This window comes from Melospiza georgiana, chromosome 17, assembly GCF_028018845.1.
Source record: "Melospiza georgiana isolate bMelGeo1 chromosome 17, bMelGeo1.pri, whole genome shotgun sequence".
Classification (NCBI taxonomy): domain Eukaryota; kingdom Metazoa; phylum Chordata; class Aves; order Passeriformes; family Passerellidae; genus Melospiza; species Melospiza georgiana.
The window spans coordinates 1,175,305-1,196,265 of NC_080446.1; the positions used below are offsets into that span (position 1 = coordinate 1,175,305).

At 49.0% G+C, this 20,961-nt stretch overlaps 1 protein-coding gene across 1 annotated transcript in view; it reads right to left on the reverse strand.

The window, feature by feature from the left end:
• Window positions 1-3,296: 3,296 nt before the first annotated feature.
• The window catches only part of NFATC2 (nuclear factor of activated T cells 2), a 46,034-nt gene continuing 28,369 nt past the window's right edge, over window positions 3,297-20,961 (reverse strand). The window contains exons 6-10 of the mRNA XM_058036528.1: window positions 17,306-17,446; window positions 6,984-7,039; window positions 6,095-6,221; window positions 4,084-4,776; window positions 3,297-3,463 (exon numbers count right to left, since the gene is read on the reverse strand). Of these exons, the coding sequence (XP_057892511.1) occupies window positions 3,297-3,463; window positions 4,084-4,776; window positions 6,095-6,221; window positions 6,984-7,039; window positions 17,306-17,446 (1,184 nt within the window). The remainder of the gene's footprint in view (window positions 3,464-4,083; window positions 4,777-6,094; window positions 6,222-6,983; window positions 7,040-17,305; window positions 17,447-20,961) is intronic.

Sequence of the window (20,961 nt, forward strand, 5' to 3'; positions counted from 1 at the left end):
TTCATGTCACTGTACCGGGGGACAGACTGAGGTTTTCTTGCACTGAATGAAAGAACACAGGAAGGAAATGCAGGGATGAGATGTAACACACTCAGAGTGGTGCTGGATGAGCAGAACTGCACACTGAACACTCAGCTTGTCGTGGAGGGGATCTGAGGTGCTGGGTGGTGTGAGGACCACACTACACATCCTGCACAGCCGCTTTCTAAAGAAATATCTGACGTGTCTCGAGTTTTCTGCGAAATACCTGAGCTCACTATAAAACGTCTCTCTGATCAGCAGCCTGATAAACCACTACACAGCATCTGCCTTGCTCCTCTCCTCCCCAAAGGACATCACTGTGCACCAAAAATACTTTAGAGCTGCTGTATCCAGCAGACTTGGGAGTGTCAGATGTGGTTAGGCAGTCACTATCTGAATAATGACAATTGTTTTTCTTTGCAAAGATCTCAATCTAAGGCAGGCAAGCTGATAACACTCAAGCTACACAACCATGATCTGTGTGTGGAATTGAGCCTCGTGTCTGTGTCCCAGAGGGGGAACAGGCTCGGCAGGAGGAGCACAGTCAGTGCCCCAGCCCTGGGTCACCCCTCTCAACCCTGCCCCACCAGGGGACTGCAGACAGTGCTGCAAAGAACTACCTTTGGGGCTGGGTTTGTGCTTTAGAGAGTTAATCTCAGTGCTCTGAGGGCGCTGCAGGAACTACATTCTATTTGTCAACATATTGATGTGGTTGTTTGGGCAGCTTTTACCATCGTGGGCGGTTTGGTTATGAACAATATTGAGATGAGGCCTCGGCTGAAAGGAGCTTATCACTGCGTCACCCCATGGCTTTCACTTGCATTTGAGGCTGGTCCCTGCTTGCCAGCTCTAGCCCGGACACCTGAGGCACCCCCTGGCACTCAGGGACACTCCTGCACTATCCTCACTCCCCAGGTAATTCCACGGGAATGAATCTCTGAGGCACAGCTGTGTAACAAAGGATCCCCTGTCACTTTTTCATGAACAGCCCCCTCCTCTGGGGACTCTTCCCAGGATTTGCTATCAGAAAGTTACAGATCTATCTATTTTACACAGAAATATGGAGGGGTATGTGTGTGAAGGCAGTCCTGTGTGGCAATGCTGAACTTGCATCAGTCCCTGATGGGTGCACATCCAAATCCACCCTCTGTGACTGGGGAGTGGAGCTTTCCCTCCTGCAAGCCTGTTTGGCACCCTGGCTGGGAGGGCAGGGCTGGGAAGCTGCAGGAGGCACCACAGCCTGGGCTGAGGCTGCACAGAAAGAGGAGAAGAGGGGCCAAAGTCTCCTTTCACAAAGCAAGTGGCAGCTCTGCACATCTGCAGCGGGGCCAGGAACCAGCTACAGCTCTGCTGAAATGGTCCCCAGGGGCTGGGGAGGGCACCAGCTGGGCACCAAGCACTGCTGGCACATGCAAAGCCCATCTGAGAGCGTGGTAAATCCTTGCCATCACCTGCCTGGGGCTCCAGGCTGGTTTGGCTGCACTCAACCTGGAGAGCCCCCAGGCCTGGAGTCCTCCTGCAGAGGGGAGAACAGCTCTCACCTTTTCAAGGCAGGTTCAATGTGCTGCATTCCCCGTGCTTTGTGCCCTGTGGAGCAGTGAAGGCTCTGAGCAAAACCGAGCCATGCTCTCAGGAAGGACAAATAACATCTTTTACAGCAGGGGGAGAAGACAACAATGAGGGGTGCTGGCAGCAGTGACTCCAGGGAGCAGAGAGGGGCGCAGAGAAACGACAGTGGTGTCAGCTGGGGATGCTCTGGGCACTGCCAGGACAGCCCAGCACCCTCAGTGTGCCCACCCTGAGAGGCACCAGCTCCAGGAATGGGGAACTGCCAGTGTGGGACATGCCCAGGCCCCTCCACACAGCTCAGGGTAGAAACAAAGCCCAGAACCCTGAGGCTGTGAGTTAACCACCAAGGCAGTGAGCAAGGGCTGCTGAGGGGAGGCACCAGAGCAAAGGCACAAAGCTGGATGTCAGCAGAACCCTGGAGAAAGGAGAACAAGGCAGGGGCAGGAGGAAGATGGGGGAAGGCAGGAAGAGCAGAGGGAAGTGAGAGATTGCCCAAGGGCAGCAGCAGCAGCAGCACTGGCCCGTGCCAAGCCTGCCTGGGCCAGCAGCAGCTCCGCGTCTGTCCGTGGAAATCACTGCAAGACCTCACAGCTCACTTTATCTCACAAGAGCTCTCTGGATAAAAGGGATTTAAGGGCAAAGCCTCTATAATCCTTTGAGTTTGCTTTCTTTTAATACCATAAAGCACAAACCCAAACTTTCTAGTCAGGAAAAACATGGCTTTTGTTATGTTCTGAGTCACTTTTCCCCAGCAGCAAACAATGTGGCTTTTCAATTCAAGCCCCGAACATTTCAGAATGAAATGCTTTGCAAAGCCCTAAAGTAAATCACAATTCTCCAAGTCACACTTCCAGCTGATATAAACTCACTGAGGTCAGTAAAGAGACTGCATGTGGCCCATCCTGCCTGGCCTGACTTGGGTGGCATGATTGATAAAGCAATCTGTGGCTGAAATCAACTGAAGATGATGCAGCCAGCCAAGGAGAAGCCTGGGGTTTCATTATTAATTGCTGCAGTTCTGCCTAAAGGCTCCCTTAGCAGGAAGGGTGAGTGCATTCTGGGTGAGCTGTGCTGCCCTTGGGTGTCACTGGCCTGATGCAAAACTCAGCAAAATTAACTTTGCAGTCTATCTTAGGAGTTCTTTTAAGTGGACTATGGCCTGACTTTGAAGATAGAGCCTTGAAGTAAAAGCTTTTCTCCTTTCTTTCTTTTACAAGGTGTGTACCAAGTATTCTTAGAAATGTGGAAAAATCTCTCAGCTTCTCATTAAAACTACCCTAAAAAACAGTGCTTTGTTCTCCTGTCAGAAAGATTCTCTTGCCTTGTTATCATGCCCAGTTCCCTGAATGAAAAGTGAATATCCCAAGTTAAATGAATCTCCTGCTCAGAGAAAAGAGCCAGTAAAAGCTCTCCAGATTTTACTGTGATGGCACCAGAGCTGCATCACCCCTCTGCAAACACAGTAACAGAGAAACCATCCCACCTCTGCCCACAAACCCAGCAGTGAAGGCTGTACACGGAACAGAGCACTCGGGACCCAAGCTGAGGAAAGCAAAACTTTCACAGGCACAATTTCACCATTACTCCCAGTAAGTGCAGTAAAAATCCCAAACTGCTGGGTGCTTGGAGCACATCCTGGTGCACACCAGGAGATCCAGCCCACACTGCCTGCACTGAGAGGGGAGCAGAGCCACCATCTGTGGCAATCAGGTCTGTGCTTCCTGCACAGGAACATCCTGCATTTGCAGCAGTGTTTCCAGCAGCCTCACTCTGCTCCCACTAAAATCAATGTTGGGTTTGCTGCTGCTCTTTGTGATTGCCGTGTCCAGCTCCACTATTAATTTTGCATTGATTTCCTCCTGCCAGAAACATGCTTTAATAAAAGAACCAATCAACAAGCCTGCCAATGGCTGCCTACCTAAGAATAAGCAGGATATGTTCAAAGAAAGCTTTACTCTAACTTATGTTCATTCCTAAAGGCTAAATCAGCTGGCTCACAACAAAGGAACAGCATTGTTTAACTTATCAATGTCCCACTGTTCATCTAGAACATCTGCAATGGTTTTGCCTGCAGCACTACCCCATTCATTACAGGCCTTGATAGATTGCTCAATGGGCTTTTTTTTTGGTACAAAATGTACAAGAGCATTTTACAAAGTGGACTTTGCCCTGATATGAAAAAATATAATAAAATAATGAAGAAGTAATTTCAGATCCGCCATTTTCCAAACCGGCAATGGGACCTTTGGCAAAGGGAGACAAAATGGGACCAGCTCAAGGTGGCACAGAGCAGGCAGAGGGGTCCTGTGGGCGAGCGGCCAAAGCGCTTTGCCATCAACCAACAACGCACCTAACGAGAGACCCAATCCAGCCTGAAAGCACAGCAAATGCCCACAGCCACCAAGGGGGCCACGCCAAGCAACAGCAGCATTGGGAACTCCCACCTCAGCCCACCCTCCAACAGAGCAGCCCTGAGAGGGGCACAGCACTTACCATCGTCCAGGTAGGCCTGGTCCAGGTTCTGCTCCTGCTTGATGGTGACTCCTGCCGGCAGCACGTCCTTGTGCTCGGTGCCCGGGGGCCCGTTCTTGGCCGCCCTGGTGCCCGGGGCCGCCTGCTGCTGGATCACCGTGGGGTACGAGCCGGGGCTCAGCCTCGGCGCCGGGCCGCCCTGCGCCTGGCCGGGCCTCGACGCGCCGCCCGCGAAACTCTCGCAGCACATGATGTGCTGGAACTCCTGGTGGCTGCCACACCTCAGCTGCGGGTTGGTCGGGGAGTAGTGGATGACGGGAGAGGGCTGCTGGTGGCCCGGGGAGGGCTGCAGCACGGCCGAGCTCTGCGCCGGGGAGCCGGCGTGCACCAGCACGGACCTGTGCCCGTCCCCGAGCGCGGCCGGCGTGGCCATCAGGCCCGGCTGCTGGTAGCCCAGCTGGCTGGGGCTCAGGCTCTTGCTCCTCTGGTAAATGACAGCCGGGCTCTGCTGCTGGTACCGCGAGTCGGGGGAGGAGAGGCCTGAGCGCAGCTGCTGGCAAGGGGCCATGGTGGCCACGAGGCACGAGGGCGACTCGGTGGCCAGCGTGTGCTGTGAATAGTAAGGCTGTGTTACTGTCCCCAGAGCACCGTGCACTGGACTGCAGATTAGGGCTGGATCATAGTCATCAATGGGCTCTGTTTTGATGGATGGTACTAGAATAAAGCATGCAAAGGATGTTATTTGTAACCAGCTGAGGAGAAACAGACAGGTTTTCCTTGAAGCAATATGAGATTTAAGTCTTTTACAAGATTTGTGTGTCTAAATTCATATGTCACAAGCACTGAGTTTAATAAATCACCCACATGCAACCACTGCAAAGATTCTTCAAAGCTAAGAGGTTCTTAAAAAATCTTAAATGCACTAATGAACGACAAATTGCTGAAGCTGAAAAATTCAACACTTCAGCTCCTGTTTTAATTCATTTAAGGGCCATTCTGCAACACACACAAAATAAGGAGTCATAGATAGGTGTTTCATGCAGTACTTCCATCTCAAAGGAGACTGAATCAACAGAAATCCCAGGACATAAACAACTGCCCATCTTCCTGTCAAACATCCAACCAGTGACCAAAGGCAGAGCTGAATATTCTAGAGCTTTTGTTTCTGCTGCACAAAGTTCCCTCAGTGCTGAGAGCTGAAGACCTATCTGACACCATCATTTAAAAGATCATGATTTAGTAAGAGTTCTATGAATCCTGGTGGGGTAAATGATGGTCCTCTATATTTCCAATGATTTTTTGGTCAAATCTTCCCCAAAACTCACTACAGAAACACCACACAATGGAAACCATGCAGTGGTCATGCAAAATTCCTGAATGAATGTTTGCCTTTCCTTAGAGACAAGTCAAATTAAGACATCATTTGAAGCTTGCATAAAATCTGGTGGGGTTATTTTATGCTTTCTGCTTTCCACAAACACAATACTCTGGTTTTCTCACAAGATTTTCCCCCAGCCAAAGCTGAGAAATTCTGGGAATCTCATTAGTAATCCTGTTGCATTTATTGTGACATGGCTCACCAATCCCCCAGAGGAAGAACATCACAAAAGCATTCGTATTTTTCTCAGCTAGCCTCACTCTGAAGACTCTATATTGCTTGCCTTCCTCCATCCCAGGCCCTTTCCCAGATCTGATGTTTTCTTATTGCTGGACACGTCAGAGAAGGCAACACTGATGGTTTTCAGGGTCACACCGTGTCCCAGACTGAGCCTGTTCCCACTGAGGCTCTTGGCAAACTTCCACCAAGTGAATGAGGCAGCATCAGCCCATTGCCAGAATAACAGATCACTGACACCCCAAACTGATGGAAATTCCTGATCATAAATCACAGGCATCATTTAAACCAAGCAGCTGCTGAGGGCTGAATTAAATTAGCAACATTTAGATCCTCAAAGAATGGCAAGAAAACAACAGAGCAGAAAATCAGATCCTGCTCATGAACTCAGATAACAAGTCTGTCCCTGAGAATTACCTGGGTGGTAGGTGAAATGCTGGGGTTGGCTTCTTTTCCTTTTGCCATTGATGACATAGAAATTCACCTTGACGGCTGTGCGGATGTGCTTGTTCCTGTACTCGGGAATTTCCACAAAAAGCATGCTCTGAAATAAATACAGGGGACAGCAAGGATCAGCACTGAGGCTGGCCAGGGGCTGCAGGGCAGCTCCCCTTGCCACACCTCCAGCCACGACAAGGGGAACTCCCTGCTCATCTCTATAAAGAAGGGTATGAGAAGAAAGGGGCAGATGGTGGAAGCCCAGATGATTTTTGGCACTGACAAGTTGGTTTCTATGGACTGTATCCCTCCTGCACTTGGAAAGAAGTCTCAGCTACAAATAAAGCATGAAATGGTGACAAATGCAGAAGCTCTGCTAATCCCACAGTGCCTGATAAAGGAGTGTGCACTGCAGAATTCCCTCTTTTTGTCAGAGTAACTCAATTATGCTGTAGGCTTTGGATTCACCCACAGGCAGACCCTGCTGCCTCCAGGGCAGGCATAGCCCATGGCAGAGGCACTGCTGGCTCCTGAGAGCTCTGCCTGCCCAAGCAAGGTCCCAGCAAGGGAAGAGAGGGGCTCCTTCCCGCCAAAGAGCACTGGAAATCCTGCAGGGCAAACCCTGGTTGTGCCAGAGCAGCCAGGGCTGGCCAGGGGCAGCATCCTGCAGGGCCTGGGCTGGCACTGTGGGTGTGCAGGGCAGGATCCAGCAGGGGCTCCTTGGGGGCTCTGCTGCAGGAATCAATCCCTCCTGCAGCATTTGGCACTTGTTCATTGTGGCATTGCTGCTCTTTCTGCTCCTGATCTGCTCCTTGGAGGCTCCCCTTGAACACTGGAGCTGGAGAGGACACCCCTGTTTCATACTCACAGGCTGGCTCTTGTCTTTGTCCACTGTTGCCTCCATCTCCCAGATCTGCTGCCCATCTACAAGAATACCACAACATTAACCTCACTGTGGGTTTTTTTTTTTTTTAATCAAAGAACTTATAAAAAAAAGAGAGAGATACAAATCAAGGGCATTAAGTTAGCAAAGCTCTCAAGATGGACTTGACTTCAAGCACCTTCGCACCTCACTGAAAGCCCCAGCGCTTCATTGAAACACATCACTGAACACTTCTCTTGCCAGGAAAGAGCTCACATACATATTAAAGTTCAATGTTTATGTAGAAATTAGCCACACTGAGGAATGAAATATTTAGCACAGGTGCAACACCTGCTTTTTACCAGGCCTGAGTCCAGCCAGCCTGACTGGTGGAGGGCACCAGGAGGTCACACAACTTGTGAATGGTCACCCTGGGTCAGCAGCTCAGCAAACTCTGCTGCTTTGAGCCAAGACCTCTCGGATTCCCACAGAATGCCCCTGACAGCCCTAAAGCCGTGGCAAAACACCAAATATTCGCTGTACTCAGTGCAAAAGCACTCCACTGCACGTGGGACAGCCTCTGCCCTGAACCCCTGCAAGCTTTGCTGCCCTTAGTTATTGCATCCATGCAGCCTGTCTCCATCCTGAGTCACACAAAATTACATTTATAGAGAAAATAAAATGTGATCCCCCTGTATGGAGTAGCACCACAGTAACCCCTGTGCTGTAAGAGTGGATCAGCAGTGACAGGACATTCATTTACAGACTGGCTGCTTCCTCTGCTGAAAAATATTCCTTAAGTATAAACATATTTTGCAGTGCTTTCTTTCTTTCTTTTTTTTAGATTTTAATCTTTACGCCTTTGATTTTCATATTCCATTGAGCCTTTCAGCCAAGCAATTTGCAGAAGAAAAATACTGATGGGAGGGAAACAAATTGCCTCATACCTTTCTGAAAGCTTGCTTTTAAACTGGCCAGGGGACACATATCCCAAGGACCTGATGGGCTGGGAGTGCTGCAGCCACGAGCTGCTGCCTGCTTTGGGGTCCCCACACTGGGCAGGACAAGGGGGAAAATCTCCTAAACCCAGTCCTTCTCACAGAGCTTTGTATTTTTCCCAACTCTTGGAAGTTCTGCAAGAGCTGCTTTTGTCCTCTATTATTTAAGCACTTCTGCTTCTGGCAAAAAGGGAAATGAAAGAGTATTTTTAAATGCATTTTGCATTTCTTGTGTTGTTGTGCTCTTTGTTCTGTGCTGGGCCCAGACAATGAGCTGACAGATGTGCCAGGCTCTGGGGCAGCCTCTGCCCAGCTGTGCCAGGACACAGCCCCAGGGTCCCTTCTGGGACAGAACTCACCTGTCCCACACCTGGACAGCTCTGCCCACACCCACGGGGACAGGAGCTTGTCCTGGAGCTCACAGCTCTCAGCCCTCCCTTGGGATGGCTCCTGGGGCTGCTGTGGGGCACCAGCCCTGGTGGGCTCCCTCAGCCAACCCTCCCTGGGCAGTGGGCACAGCCAGGGAGCAGCTGGGAAGAGGCTGCCCCAGAGCCTGGCACATCAGGAGAGCCCAAAGAGTGGGAGTGTGGCACTATCAGGAGAGCCCAGAGCTGGGAGTGTGGCCAGCAGGAGATCCCAGGCTCCCAGCTGCAAGGAGGGAACACTGAACAACTCTGAATTTTCTCTCTTTTGTGAAGTTCCCTCCTGCGAGTTGTCTTTTCTACCGTGGGGCTGAGAGGCTGCTGGGGCTGGGATGGCCTCAGCAGAGCTCTGTGTCACTGCCCACCCCCAGGGACTGCTGCAAAGGCATGGAAAAGATCCCATTATTTAATGTCATTTAACATCAGCCTGCACTTTGGGCACTGCCATGTTCCATCTGTACCCCTGTTAATGCAGCCAAATCCTTGCTGCTGTTGAGACACAAACAGGGAAGGGGGAGCCAAAAACTGAGGGGTTAATCCAGCAAATCCTTGTCTGATTGAGAGGCAGCAAATGCTCAATGGGGAGATTCCCCTTCTAGGTGAGCTTTGAGAAAAGAAACCAGCACAGTGTGTGAGGAACCTCCCCACAATCCCAAAGGATAATTTTTTAGAGTTCTCTGATGAAAACAGGAGGGAAAAGGAAACAAGAAGACACATAATAAAGGAAGAGCTCTGATAGAGACACACATGGGAGCTGTCTCAGCACTGCCACATGAAGATGTCCTGACAACAAGGACAGTCAAGCAGGAATATTTGACTCTGCTTTTGCTCCAGGCAGAATGTTTTCATCTTTGTTTCTGTACTGCTAAATTCAAACAGTCTGTGCAGATACAACAGCACTAACTTCACAAAGAAGGTGGAAATCAAAAGGATTTGCTGGTCCAAAATGCATAAACTAAAGTAGAAACGGCCTCCAAGTCATGTGCCACATCCAAGGAGCCTGTGGAACACATGCAACCACAACCACAGGGGATTTGATTTAGTAACTGAGCCACTGAAACTGCACTAAAAGCTAATGAAGCCAACCATAAAAATCAAATGATGTTCAGGCTGAGTCCAAAGCCCGTGTGGGTCAAAAGTAAGAATGAGAAAAGGCAAACAAGAAGTAAATGTATTTGGGGCTATCATTCCAACAATGATAGATGCTTCTGTTTGGATATATTTCATATTTGTGGCAGCTGAACAGGTTTCTAACAAATCAGACAGCAGCAGCAATCCCTGTGCTTTGAGCCCTGTTGGATTTAAGCACTCTGCAGTTCACTCCCTGACCTTTATATTCAATATGATGATGTGGCTCCATCTGTCTCACTGCTTCACTTCAGCTCGAGACAATCAATATTTGCTTTTCCTTTAACTGCTCTGGATGTGCACATTATGGGGAGCTTTTGGCAGGAGGGTGAGGGAGGCTGTGAGGAAAATGAAAAATACAACTGCATTCACAAGTCTCTCTACTTTAACCTATTCTTTTTCTGGGTAATGAAAAGAAAGCTTCTGATTATGCATACCCTGGGAGCTAATGGAGAGCAGGAGGAATAAACTGAGAAGTCTCAGGATCATTTCAGGAAATTCTGAATAGAGAAAACCTGCACCAAACTGTCAACACATTTATCACCTTTACAATGTGCATAAATGCAATTTTTTTTAGGAGGAAATTAAAGTGGGGGCTTGGAGAAAGTCCTCAAGAAAGCCAGGATTCTGATTGTAAGGATGTACTGAAAATCCCAAGGCTGATGTGACAGTGGAGCACAGCCCCTGTCACAGCAAAGGCCCTTCCCTGAACCCAGGTGATGCCTGGCCACCAGAAATGTTCAGCTCTGAGCAGGAGGCTGTGCTCGACCCTCCAGAGATCCCTTCTGGCCTCAATTACCCCATACATGCCACAATGGGGCAAACAGCTCCTGCTTGGAAACACAGGAGACTAAACCCAGCTTGATTAATAATTTAACCCAAAGTCTGCAAGTGCAGATAGCTGCTTATTGCACAGAATTAAAGCTGCCTCAACATGGACAGGACAGAAAGCTGTAAGGATCACTGAGGAGCCCAGGGCCAGGTCTGTGTGTGTGGTGCCTTTCAAGCTGTGCCTCCAGCACATGGAATCCAAGCCCTGCCTCTGGAAAGGGCAGCACTCAGGATGATAAAATATTCCTGGATTTAGACCCTGAGCTCTCACCAGCCATGGCTGCCTCATGCAGTATTTTTACTGTTGTGGTTCCCTGCTCATTTAATGGTTTGTCTTAGTTGGCAAGTCTTTAACACCACAGGTCAGTGAAATGTTCAGGAAATAGAGATTTTTGTGCTGCTTCAGGGCTATGAGACTTAGCATTAAACCCTGATGAGAGATCTGATTGTGTCAGCACTCTTTGGGGAATGAATGAGTTGTTGGAAGAAAGTAATTCTACCCTTCCTAACCCAAACTGCCATCATACCAAAAGTCCTGCTTCAAACTGGGGGAAATCAAAACGTCAGGCTGCATTAGGAACATTCTGGGTGATTCTCTGCAGCCCCTTCTAGGACCCTTTTTAATTAGCCAATTAAAGCTTTTCTGAACCAGTTACAGCCTTTACACATTATTCAGGATCCCTTACTCATGACTTTGGGGTCAGTAACTAGCAGGGAAACAAACTCACTGCTTTATTTGAACAAGCATGACTGATGGACTGAGAGGCTCAGGAAATGTTCTTTGCAGTTCTCTGCAGCTGAAGACTAAATGTACTATTGTGCTGATTCTGCATGGGATTCCACGCCTGCATGTGATTTTGGGCCTGCAAAGGTACACTGCTTTTCAGTCAAGCATTACACAAATTACTTAATGAACAACCTGTTACTGGTTCCCCAGAGAAAGCCAGCCTGGTCACCAGAGGGGCAGCGCTCTGACTGCACAGTTCTGAACATTTCTGCACATTTCTGCACATTTCTGCACAGTTCTGAACATTTCTGAATATTTCTGCACAGTTCAGTTCTGCATAGCTCCCCCTGGGCCTGCAGGAACTGTCCCCATTCACTCTGATTCTTGGAAGGACTTCCAGAAAAGCACAATTATCTCTGTCAGCTTTTATCAGTAGATGACAGACATCTCTGGAACACAAAGAAGGGTTTTTAGGGCCACCCCAAGAACAAAGGGAGGGCAGTGAATGGTTTCCAGTTGGACAAAACCACTCTGGGCAGCAGAAACCTTATGAGGAACCCTCACTCAGAGTCTCTGCTGCTCTGGACAAATTCCAGACAAATTCAGGGACAAATTCTGATTTCAGCTGGGAACTTACTCTGCTTCAGGCCAGCACAAGGCTGCTCAGCATCTGGTCCTGAGCAGTTGTCTCCCTCTAAACTCTTACTTCAAAACCATTTTCAAACTTTACAGCAACTCAGCATGAGTGTATTTAAAACTCACGAAAAGCAGAACCATTAAATTTATTCCTGAGCTTCGTTTTCATGGATTTATTTTTCTTTCTGAAGCAAGACTGCCCACTGCAGTTAATGGAGCTCTGTTTGTTGAGAGCAGAGGCCAGTGCCTTCACTGCACTGAGGACACAAGTTTGAGTCACCAGGGCTGGAGATACAAGGCAAGGTCTGGGAGGTAAAAGGGCAATGGATTACTCATCCGCCAGCCAGCCCAGCCCCAAATCTGACATTTTGCACAGTGAGAACAAGTCTAGAGGCGAATTCTCCCCATCTATTGTTGAGGAATTCAATTCCCATTAAAATAAAACATAAATACAGTAGTTGAACAGCAAAGCAGGAGGAACAGTATTTCATTCCAGAGCTCTTCCAAATGATTCCTTATGCCAATTCATCAGAATAGATTTGTTGTTTTTTTAAGATTATAAGTGTGTTTGTGTGTGTGTGTATATAAATTATTAAACAAAAGCTTCTCTCAAAATAAAACCACTGGGAACCTCCATGTAATAAAATGAGTCACACCAGGATGCGATGACTAAGTGGGAGAACAGGGAATTCCACTCCCCATGCCAGCTTTCTTCATGATCAATTTTCTGTCAACAGGTGATGGGAGCTTGTCTCTCTGCCTTTTGTTTATGCCAAGAATTATGATTATTTTTTAATATTCTCCCTAAACAATTAAGCTGAATAATCAGGACCAGGCACACTTCCATCAGGCGCCCCCATAGTAAACAGTGAGCCAGGGAATCCAGGCCAGCAGTGGCTGCCTGTGTTAATAAGGATTTACCAGCTGTAAAATTCCAAAATCTTGTGTCATACGGGGAAACCTTCCAAAACACTGGATTCCACCCTGTCTCGCTGAGTCTCCAACAGCTATGGCAACTCCATTTCTGCAGCCACACTCTTCTGCATTTTTCTCTGGGTGAGCCCTGGATTTTTTCCTGTTTTGCAGTGTTTTTTTGGAATCCCTGGTTTTTTGGAATGCCCCGTAGGATTACAAGAACACCTGGGGAGGCAGCATGTCCCAGCCAGGGGGAATCCTTTGGGGAGAAAGGTTTGCTGGCTTTCAGCAGCTACAGCAGCAAGGAGAGACACAAGGTGCCTCATTACCCTGAAACTTTCTAATTTGCACAGCAGAACCTGGCAAACCTATCCTTCTGATTAATACTTGTTACCCTCACATTCAATATTCAAAATTGTTTATTTGCTCAAGTAGCAAACGTCTCTTTTGAATGAACCTGGGAAAACACTGATAGTTTTTTAAAAAGCTTTCTGTCTATTTTATCGTGAATTTGCCTGAGGAAATTGCATCATTAATGTTGCACTATTAGGTTCACAGAGTTAACTGCTGAAAATCATTTGCTATTTTCTGCACTCCCCAGGAGGTTTTGTATCATTCATGAAACTGTCAGACTTCAAAAAGGGATTCAGCTCCCTGTTTGGAGCACAGTGAGGATCTGACCTAGCAAAAAGGGGAACACTGCTGTAGACAGAGTAGGAATTTCCTTTTGTGTCTCCCACAGAGAACACGATCCTACCATCAAACCCACACAGCAGCAACCTTCCCTCCACATTAAACCTGCCCCGATGCCATCCCACCACCGTGTCCTGCAGTGCATTGTCCTGCAGGACTCCTGGGATCCCCTGGCACACGTCCCATGGCTTGTTTCCAGCACGTGGGGTGCAGCGTTTGGGCGCTGGGCACACAAAACCTCAACCAGCGCCCAACCCTGCAGCCTGAGCCTGCAGCCAGGACACATCCAGGGGTGTCCAAGCACCTCTGCTGGGCTCCAGAGCTGGCCAGATTTACCTTGTCTCATTTGTGTTGTTATTTTGTGGATGTGCACACCTGGGGGCCCTGGCAGCTGCCCCAGTTCAGAGGGCACAAGCAGCACCTCCTCTCCTCACCCTGCCTGGCCCAAGCTGGAGATTGCTGGTGGAGCCTCTCCAAGGATGGACGTTGTGTTTGGGCTGTTCCTCCACCACCCACATTGTCCTAGAGATGATTCACCACGTCCATGTGGCCACCAGAAGAGTTTGGCAGGGGAAATCACAGCCCATTTGCACTTTTCTCCCTGAGAAACACGAACCTCCTCTATCACTGACAGCTGAGCAGCAGTAACCAGTACACAACTGGGAGTAAACACATTGCAACCAGCATCTGACTTGCAAATTATTACATGACAATTAAAATAAATAAAAGGGGGAATTCCAGATCTTGTCTTTTTTTAACTGCACTGTAAGATCTGGGCCCCAACCAAACACTAACACCCTCGACCTTCACCCTATTCCAAGTCCTTGATAGCTCCAAGACTGCTTCTCAAGCTTTGCCTTCCAGATCAGAATTACAAGAATAGACTCCAATCCAGTTACTTCCCTGACCTACTTTAACTTAGCTGGGCTCAGTTACGTGTCTCCAAGTTCAGATCTTCAAACTCCATCAGCCAAACTCTGCCTTTGTGTGCTGGGCTTAGGGAATTCATGAGCTCCCCTGCTCACAGCAGCTACACTTTATGATCTTGCATCAGCACGAGATAACCATTAGAAGAACTCAGAACTGTAAGGCCTGCGTGCAGATAAACTTTAGCATTCAGAAAATTAATTCTATTTATGCATCAGCATTTCAAACACAAGCACTTAACCCTCGGAGCACTGAGCTCCAGCCCCTTCTCTGTTTCCTGCTGGCGTTTCCTGTCGTGAGGCTGAGCCCGAGCCTGTCCCAGCCCCGTCCCCAGCAGCTCCTGCCACCGCCTGCGGCTCGCGTGACACGCCACTCACTGCACACTGACATCCCCCACAGTGCAGGAATTGTCCTTCTGTTCCAGGTATTTCTATGGAAAAATGTGCTATCTGCACTTCTGTGAAACGACAAAGCAAGCCTGCTCGTTACTGCTCACGGAGATGTATTTTTGTCACAAATGTGACCAGGTCCACATTCCTCTGCCTTCCTAACGGTGGGTGAGGAATTGTCTACAAGATCCAGAGGAAATGGACAGAGGTTCTCAGTGTTCCCCAGAGGGATGAAACCTAATTTACAACTGTGACCCCAAGCAGCAGCTCCCTCAGCTCTGTAAAGCACACGAGTGATGCCCTCCCAGCATGGCTTCACCCGGATCCAAGGGCACCCAGAGTCTGTGGAACAATGAACAGCACAAAATCTGGCTGTGCTAAAATACTTGAAGAAAGATTTTTGGGGGGGGGGGAAAAGAGCCCTCTCACCCTAAACCCTGGACACCCAAGCCAAGGAGCTCTGTGGAGCCTGGTGTGCCCAAAGCTGTGGGATGTTTGCCCTCACCGCTGCTCTCACCCTCACTGTTACCAGCACAGCTAAAACTGGTGGCACAAGTGGGAAATGCAGCAGCACTTGCTAGCACAGACAAGGCTTGTGAGCTGTTAAAATGAAACTCTAAACAAACCAAGCTTCCCCTGTGAGCTTGCTGCATCTTCCTGCCCCGCCAGAGGTGTGATTGTCTCAGGGGCTCTGCGGCACGCTCGGGAGCAGACACAGCCTGCTGCAGCTGGGGTCAGCAGAGCTGCGCTGCCACCCACCCCAGCACGGTGCCTGTGGCTTGCCCTGCCCCTGAGCAGCTCATCAGCACTTTCTGCACGGGCTGTGCAGGGCAGGGGAGCCGTGGGTGGGTGACTGCTCCTCCTTCCACCCAGGCACTGCTCCACCAACGCCTGGGGCTGCACAGCTGGGCTCGCTGCTCTGGGCTCCTGCAGCCCAAGGCAATGGCAACTATCCACAGAGATATTTAGAATGGTCTACAGTGCAGAATGAGGGAGGCTGAAAGGCTCAGGTGCACAAGATCCTGATTTTCAGGTGAGCTGGGACACTCATCAGCCTCTGACAAGGCAGGCACAAAGCAATTGTCAGTTTGCTGCACTCAGCCCATGCATGACCTGCACATCCAGCTCAGCTTCTTAACCTTCCTCACCTTAGGATACACCTATTAAACAAAGCAATCTTCATTTAAAAGCCCTTCAGGCACCTCTGCCAGAGGTGCTGCTGCATTATGGAACACACTCAGCACAGAGTCCCCCAGATAACCCACTGCAAACCACACAGACCTCTGATTCAGCCTGAGGAATTGACTCTGGACCTCCCATCCTCCAAATCCCCCTCTGCCAGTCATTTACTCAGAGTCCAGCAGACTGAGACTGCCTGCAGAGGCCGAGGGCTGGGGAGAGGCAGGATATGGAACACCAGCAAGCAAATCCCTGCTCCAGACTGGGCACTGCTGCTGGGATAAGTCCTGTCTCTCCCCTACCAGGAGGGAAAAAAAGAGGAAAAAACCCTGCAGTTTCCCCAGCAGCGAAGAAAAGCTTTAGATTTAGTGTGGAAAATATTGTTGTTCTTTTTACTTTCTAACATCCCTTGCAGCCAGAGCCTTCTCTGCTCTCCTATGGAAACAGGGGCAGGGCGTTTGGGATGTTTCCTCGAAATGGCACCAAGAGCCTCCTGTGAGTGGGTCATCTCCTGCAGCTACTGCAGAGCATTCTTGGGACAGGTAGCACTGCCAAGATGTTCCCCAGCACCTTCCCCAGGCGCTGACATGGTGGAACGGTGGCAGCCCAGGGGGAAGGAATTAATCCATGGGCTGAAAGGAAACAGAGCGTGCCAAAAGAAATCCTCTGACTGCACAGGCTCATCTGAATCTCCACAGCCCTTCAGAGCCTTCCATACCTGCACAAACAGCCTGGCTTGCTGCTGCTGGCAGGGGGAAGGAGCTGGCACCCACAGGATGCTTTTCCACCCATGTCACCAGCTGGTGCCCATGTATGTTCATGAATGTACATTCATTTTTGGCTCGATTCTGACTTTTTTCCAATGGCATCACCCCACAGATCATGCACGTGTTGCTCGCTTGGACAATGCAATCTCAAACTCCTTCAAGTCACTGGATATATCACTTAAGGTACCTCTACCTCAGTTCACTGACAGAAAACTTCCAAGGACCAGGTTTTCTTAACAGCACAAAGGGAACACAAAGTTTACAATCAAAAATATGGAAGGAGAAGGGATTGATTCATTATGTATAAAAATAATTTTATATAAAAAGACACATTATGTTTGCTTTTCTGCCACAGATTTCTAGAGGGAAGAAAAAATCTTTGCCTGTGGCTCACATCAATAAAAATGTTCATTTCAATGATGATTTCTATGGTAGCATTCACTAAACATGAGATTAAACAGGCACAGAGGATCATGTAGTGCTCAGCTCCTTTCTCTGCTAACAAATCCTGTCCCTGCTGATTCCCAGTGCCTGGATTCTCGTGAAGCAACAACACAAACAGTTGCTCCCAAGTCTAACTTTACTCACATGGTTTTACTTACATGAACTTGAGTGGGACTACTCACTTGAGAATCGTGACACAAACCTTATGATGAGATTTGGCACTACAGCTTTGCCTTATCCCGTTAGGGAAAGTTAGGAAAAACCTGCCTTACCTGATGTTTTTTCTGTGAACACCACCTTGGACTCTGCTGTGAAATTCTGTCCAGTGAGGATCATCTGCTGTCCTCCATAAACCAGGCAGCTGTCAATGTCTTGTCTTTCAACCATTGGAAGCTCATGAGCAGACCTTTGGGCTGTGGACAAATTGCAAACATGAATGAAACCAGCTCTGTTTTACCAGGACTTTCCAAATCTTCCCAGAACTATCCACAGATTGATCTTGTCATCGTTACCATCCCCTGACTGCCAAAGCAGCTTCTCCAGGGCGCTAAATTTAGGTCCGAGAGGGAAAAATAAACTTACTCAAGGCATTTTATTTGGAAACATTCAGGAGTTGGCTGCAGTGGTTCAGCTGTGCTGGCCCTGCTCCTTGTCCTTGAGAAAGGACAGCTTGGATGAATGAGCTGAAACTTGCCCATGCCTGTTTCCAAATCAACGGCCAAATTTTCAAGTGCAGGCACACTACAGCCCTAGAGCCCAAAAATTCCACCTGCACAGAGGATTCCACTGAATAACACTGAATTCCTTCAGAGGGGGAAAAAATAAAATGAACCTCTTTTCCAAATCCCAGTGCTTCCCACAGGGCAGGCCTGCACAGGGGTTGCCAACAGCAGCTCCATCTCCAGCTCCAAGTGTGGGCACCGAGCCCTGGGGACAGCCACGAACCCCAGATGTGAGCAGGAGGGGTCACACCAGCACTGCTGCAGCCCAGGGCTTTCCAAGCACATTCTGCAGGAGCATCTGAGGAGCAGGGCCTGTGTCACAGACTGAGCCTGACTGTGACAGGCAAGGCAAGCAAAGGTAGGCTGGGATCCAGATGGACACGGACGGCAGCAAGGCTTTCTAAGGTCTTTACTGTTCTTGGCCATGAATCAAGTTATTCTCTCTTTCCCTGGCCAGAAAATCAGGAGAGCACCATCTCTCCACCTGCCTTTCTCTGATGCCATTAAAGCAGCCACTGCATGGTCACAAAAGCCTTGGAGAGCCCTGGTGACCATCCCTGCAGAGCCATCCCAAGTGTTTGCTATGGAGAGGTGAGAGCTGAGGGAAGTGAGGATGTGAGAGCTGTTCCCTGCAAACACAGACAGCTGGAAAACATCAGGAGCTTCCCTGTGAGCAGAGCAGGTGGGCAGCAGCTCGGGGCTGGTGAACTGTGAGTTCATGACCTGCACTCCAACTCCTCCAGATCCATCCAGCCCAACTGCAAAGGCCTCCAGAGGCTCCTGCTCATCTCTTTCCCAGCTGCCTTGGCTGGATTTCAGCTCTCCCTGACAGAGACCCTGAGCACTGGTGCCTTCACTGAACGCTGGCCGCGGAGGCAGAAATGAGGGAATGTGATCCTGGATGTGCAGGGCTGGCCCTGACTCACACCCAGGCAGGCTGTGACCTGACCTGGCACTGCTCTGCTGCTCTGCAGCCCTCGCAAACACCAAATTCTCTCGTCACCTGGAGAAAATGTTGGAGTATTTGCTGAGAAAACTCAAGCATTAAACCTTTCACAGCAACTTTTCTAGCTCTGCTGAACCCTTCAGACACCAGACAGAGATTTGACTCTTATTAAAGAATAGAGGTAATTCAATAGTTGTAGCTTTCTTATGCCATTTGAGAGGCATTTTTGAAATCTATTTGAAACTACTTTAGGACTCATTGTTCTTTTCAAGTATGTAACATCTGGGCTAATATACTGCCAGTTAAAAATATATATTCAGATTACTTTCAAAGACATTGCTAATTTCTTTCACATGGCTGTAGGATTAATTTATTTCCCAAAATACTAACATTTTTGATGAGTTCCTAATTAGATTTATCACAAAGACAGATCTGTAACCACAAAGGCTTAAGAGTAAATAGCAATCATTAAAAAGCATATCTACAGCAGTCAAGAGAAAACATTTAAGTATTTAAGCATTGCCCTGGATGCTCTTTATTCCTATTCAATCACCAAATTTCACTTCCAAAACATCCTAAGTCATCGCAATTCCAGATTAACCCACATCTCTTTCCAGCTTTGTTGTGTTAACAGAGAGCTTGGTACCTGCCACCCCACAGATCAGTGGTTTCCAAGGCTTTTTCAGTGTGAGGAAGGACAGATTTTAGCCTGGAAGTGACACTGACCCATCTCAGTGACATTTGGAGCTGGCGTGGCTTTGGGCACCCCAGAGCTGTGCCTGCCCTGACACAGAGGGGGTGTGCAAGGCTCCTGTGCCTCAGATGTGCTGCACAACAACCCCACCTGGAGCCCCCTGAGCTCCCCACGCAGACACCACCGAAGGGCTTCCCCTGCCCTGTTCTACCCGAATTCCTCTCCTCCCTCTGGGTGGTCTGAAATCCTTTTCCAATAATGAAACCCCAGCCCCTTTTCGTTTTCCAAGTCTCTTTTTCTCACCCAAGTGTGTAAGAAGGCTTCACCACCTTCCCCATTTCCACCAGCACAGAGGTTCAAGGTTCAGTGTGGAGCTGCCTCAATAGGATTATTTTTTTTTTTCCTCTGCAAGAAATATTAATTGCTAATAAATCCCCTTCCTCTAAGGCTCATGATGGGTGCACTGCATGCAATAATTTCACACTATTCCTTCTCTTCCCCCAGGGGTTGGCACTTCATAAAGTGACCTACAGCTACTGGAGTTTATGAGCTTTGAATAAACAAAACACTGTTGATTTAACCAGTTGGGGTGTTTACTTTCAATAGCAACAGTTACTGACACAAGGCAGCAAAGCAAATGCTATAGAAATACTCACACTTGGCCTGAAGCAGTGTGTCAACCTATTAACAGGGGACATTATTTTTCTATTTTATTTGACTGTTTGCAAATCAAGATGTCATGGATTCGTGGTGCCAAGAAATACAATGCCTGCAGTGACACAAGGCAGAAAGGGAGGCACTGTCTGAGCCCTGCAGCCCCTCCAGGGAGCTGAGCCTGCAGGGAGCAGGGGCTGCCACGGCCCCCAGGCTCCCACTGCTGCCAGCCCCACCCTGTTCTAGCAGCTGCAGAGGAGCTGAGGGTGGGCAGCAGGCTGAACATCTCATGGGGATGCACAGCTGACCAAGGGACTGTGCCAAGGCAGGCAAAGGTGGGGCTTGCTTCCACCCCTGCCCACAGCACCCATCCCTCTCCTCCTCAGCAGAGAGGAGGTCTGTCTGCCTTTCAGGGGAAAAGGGCATTTTGAGAGAAGTGATGACCTGGAGAAGTCTCCTGCAGCTCCAAATGTCCCCCACAAGGGTGTCACCCACTGCTGCTGGGAGGTGCCAAGGGACAATGGCAGCTGGAGCAGCCTGGCCTGGTGGAAGGTGCTGCCCATGGCAGGGGTGGGACTGGAGGAGCTTTAAGGCCCCCTCCAAGCCAAGACATTCTCTAATTCTATGATGACCTCCTGCTCTCTCCCACACCTGCAGACTGACTCCAGATCTCAGGTTCTCTCTTGTCCCCACTGCTGGCAGTGAGACAGCAGAGATTTGATCCTTGTGACACCTGATCAGGAGCAGGGCTGAGGCTCAGTGCAGCCCAGTGAGGACAAAGCCACTGCTACCTGTGACTAACTCACAAGCCAATAAACCAAAACTGTGGCAGTTTAGGAGAGGTGGGGTCACAACTGGCACCCCAGAGCAGTGGCCTCACCAGAACAATAATTCAGATCTTCTCTGGACACT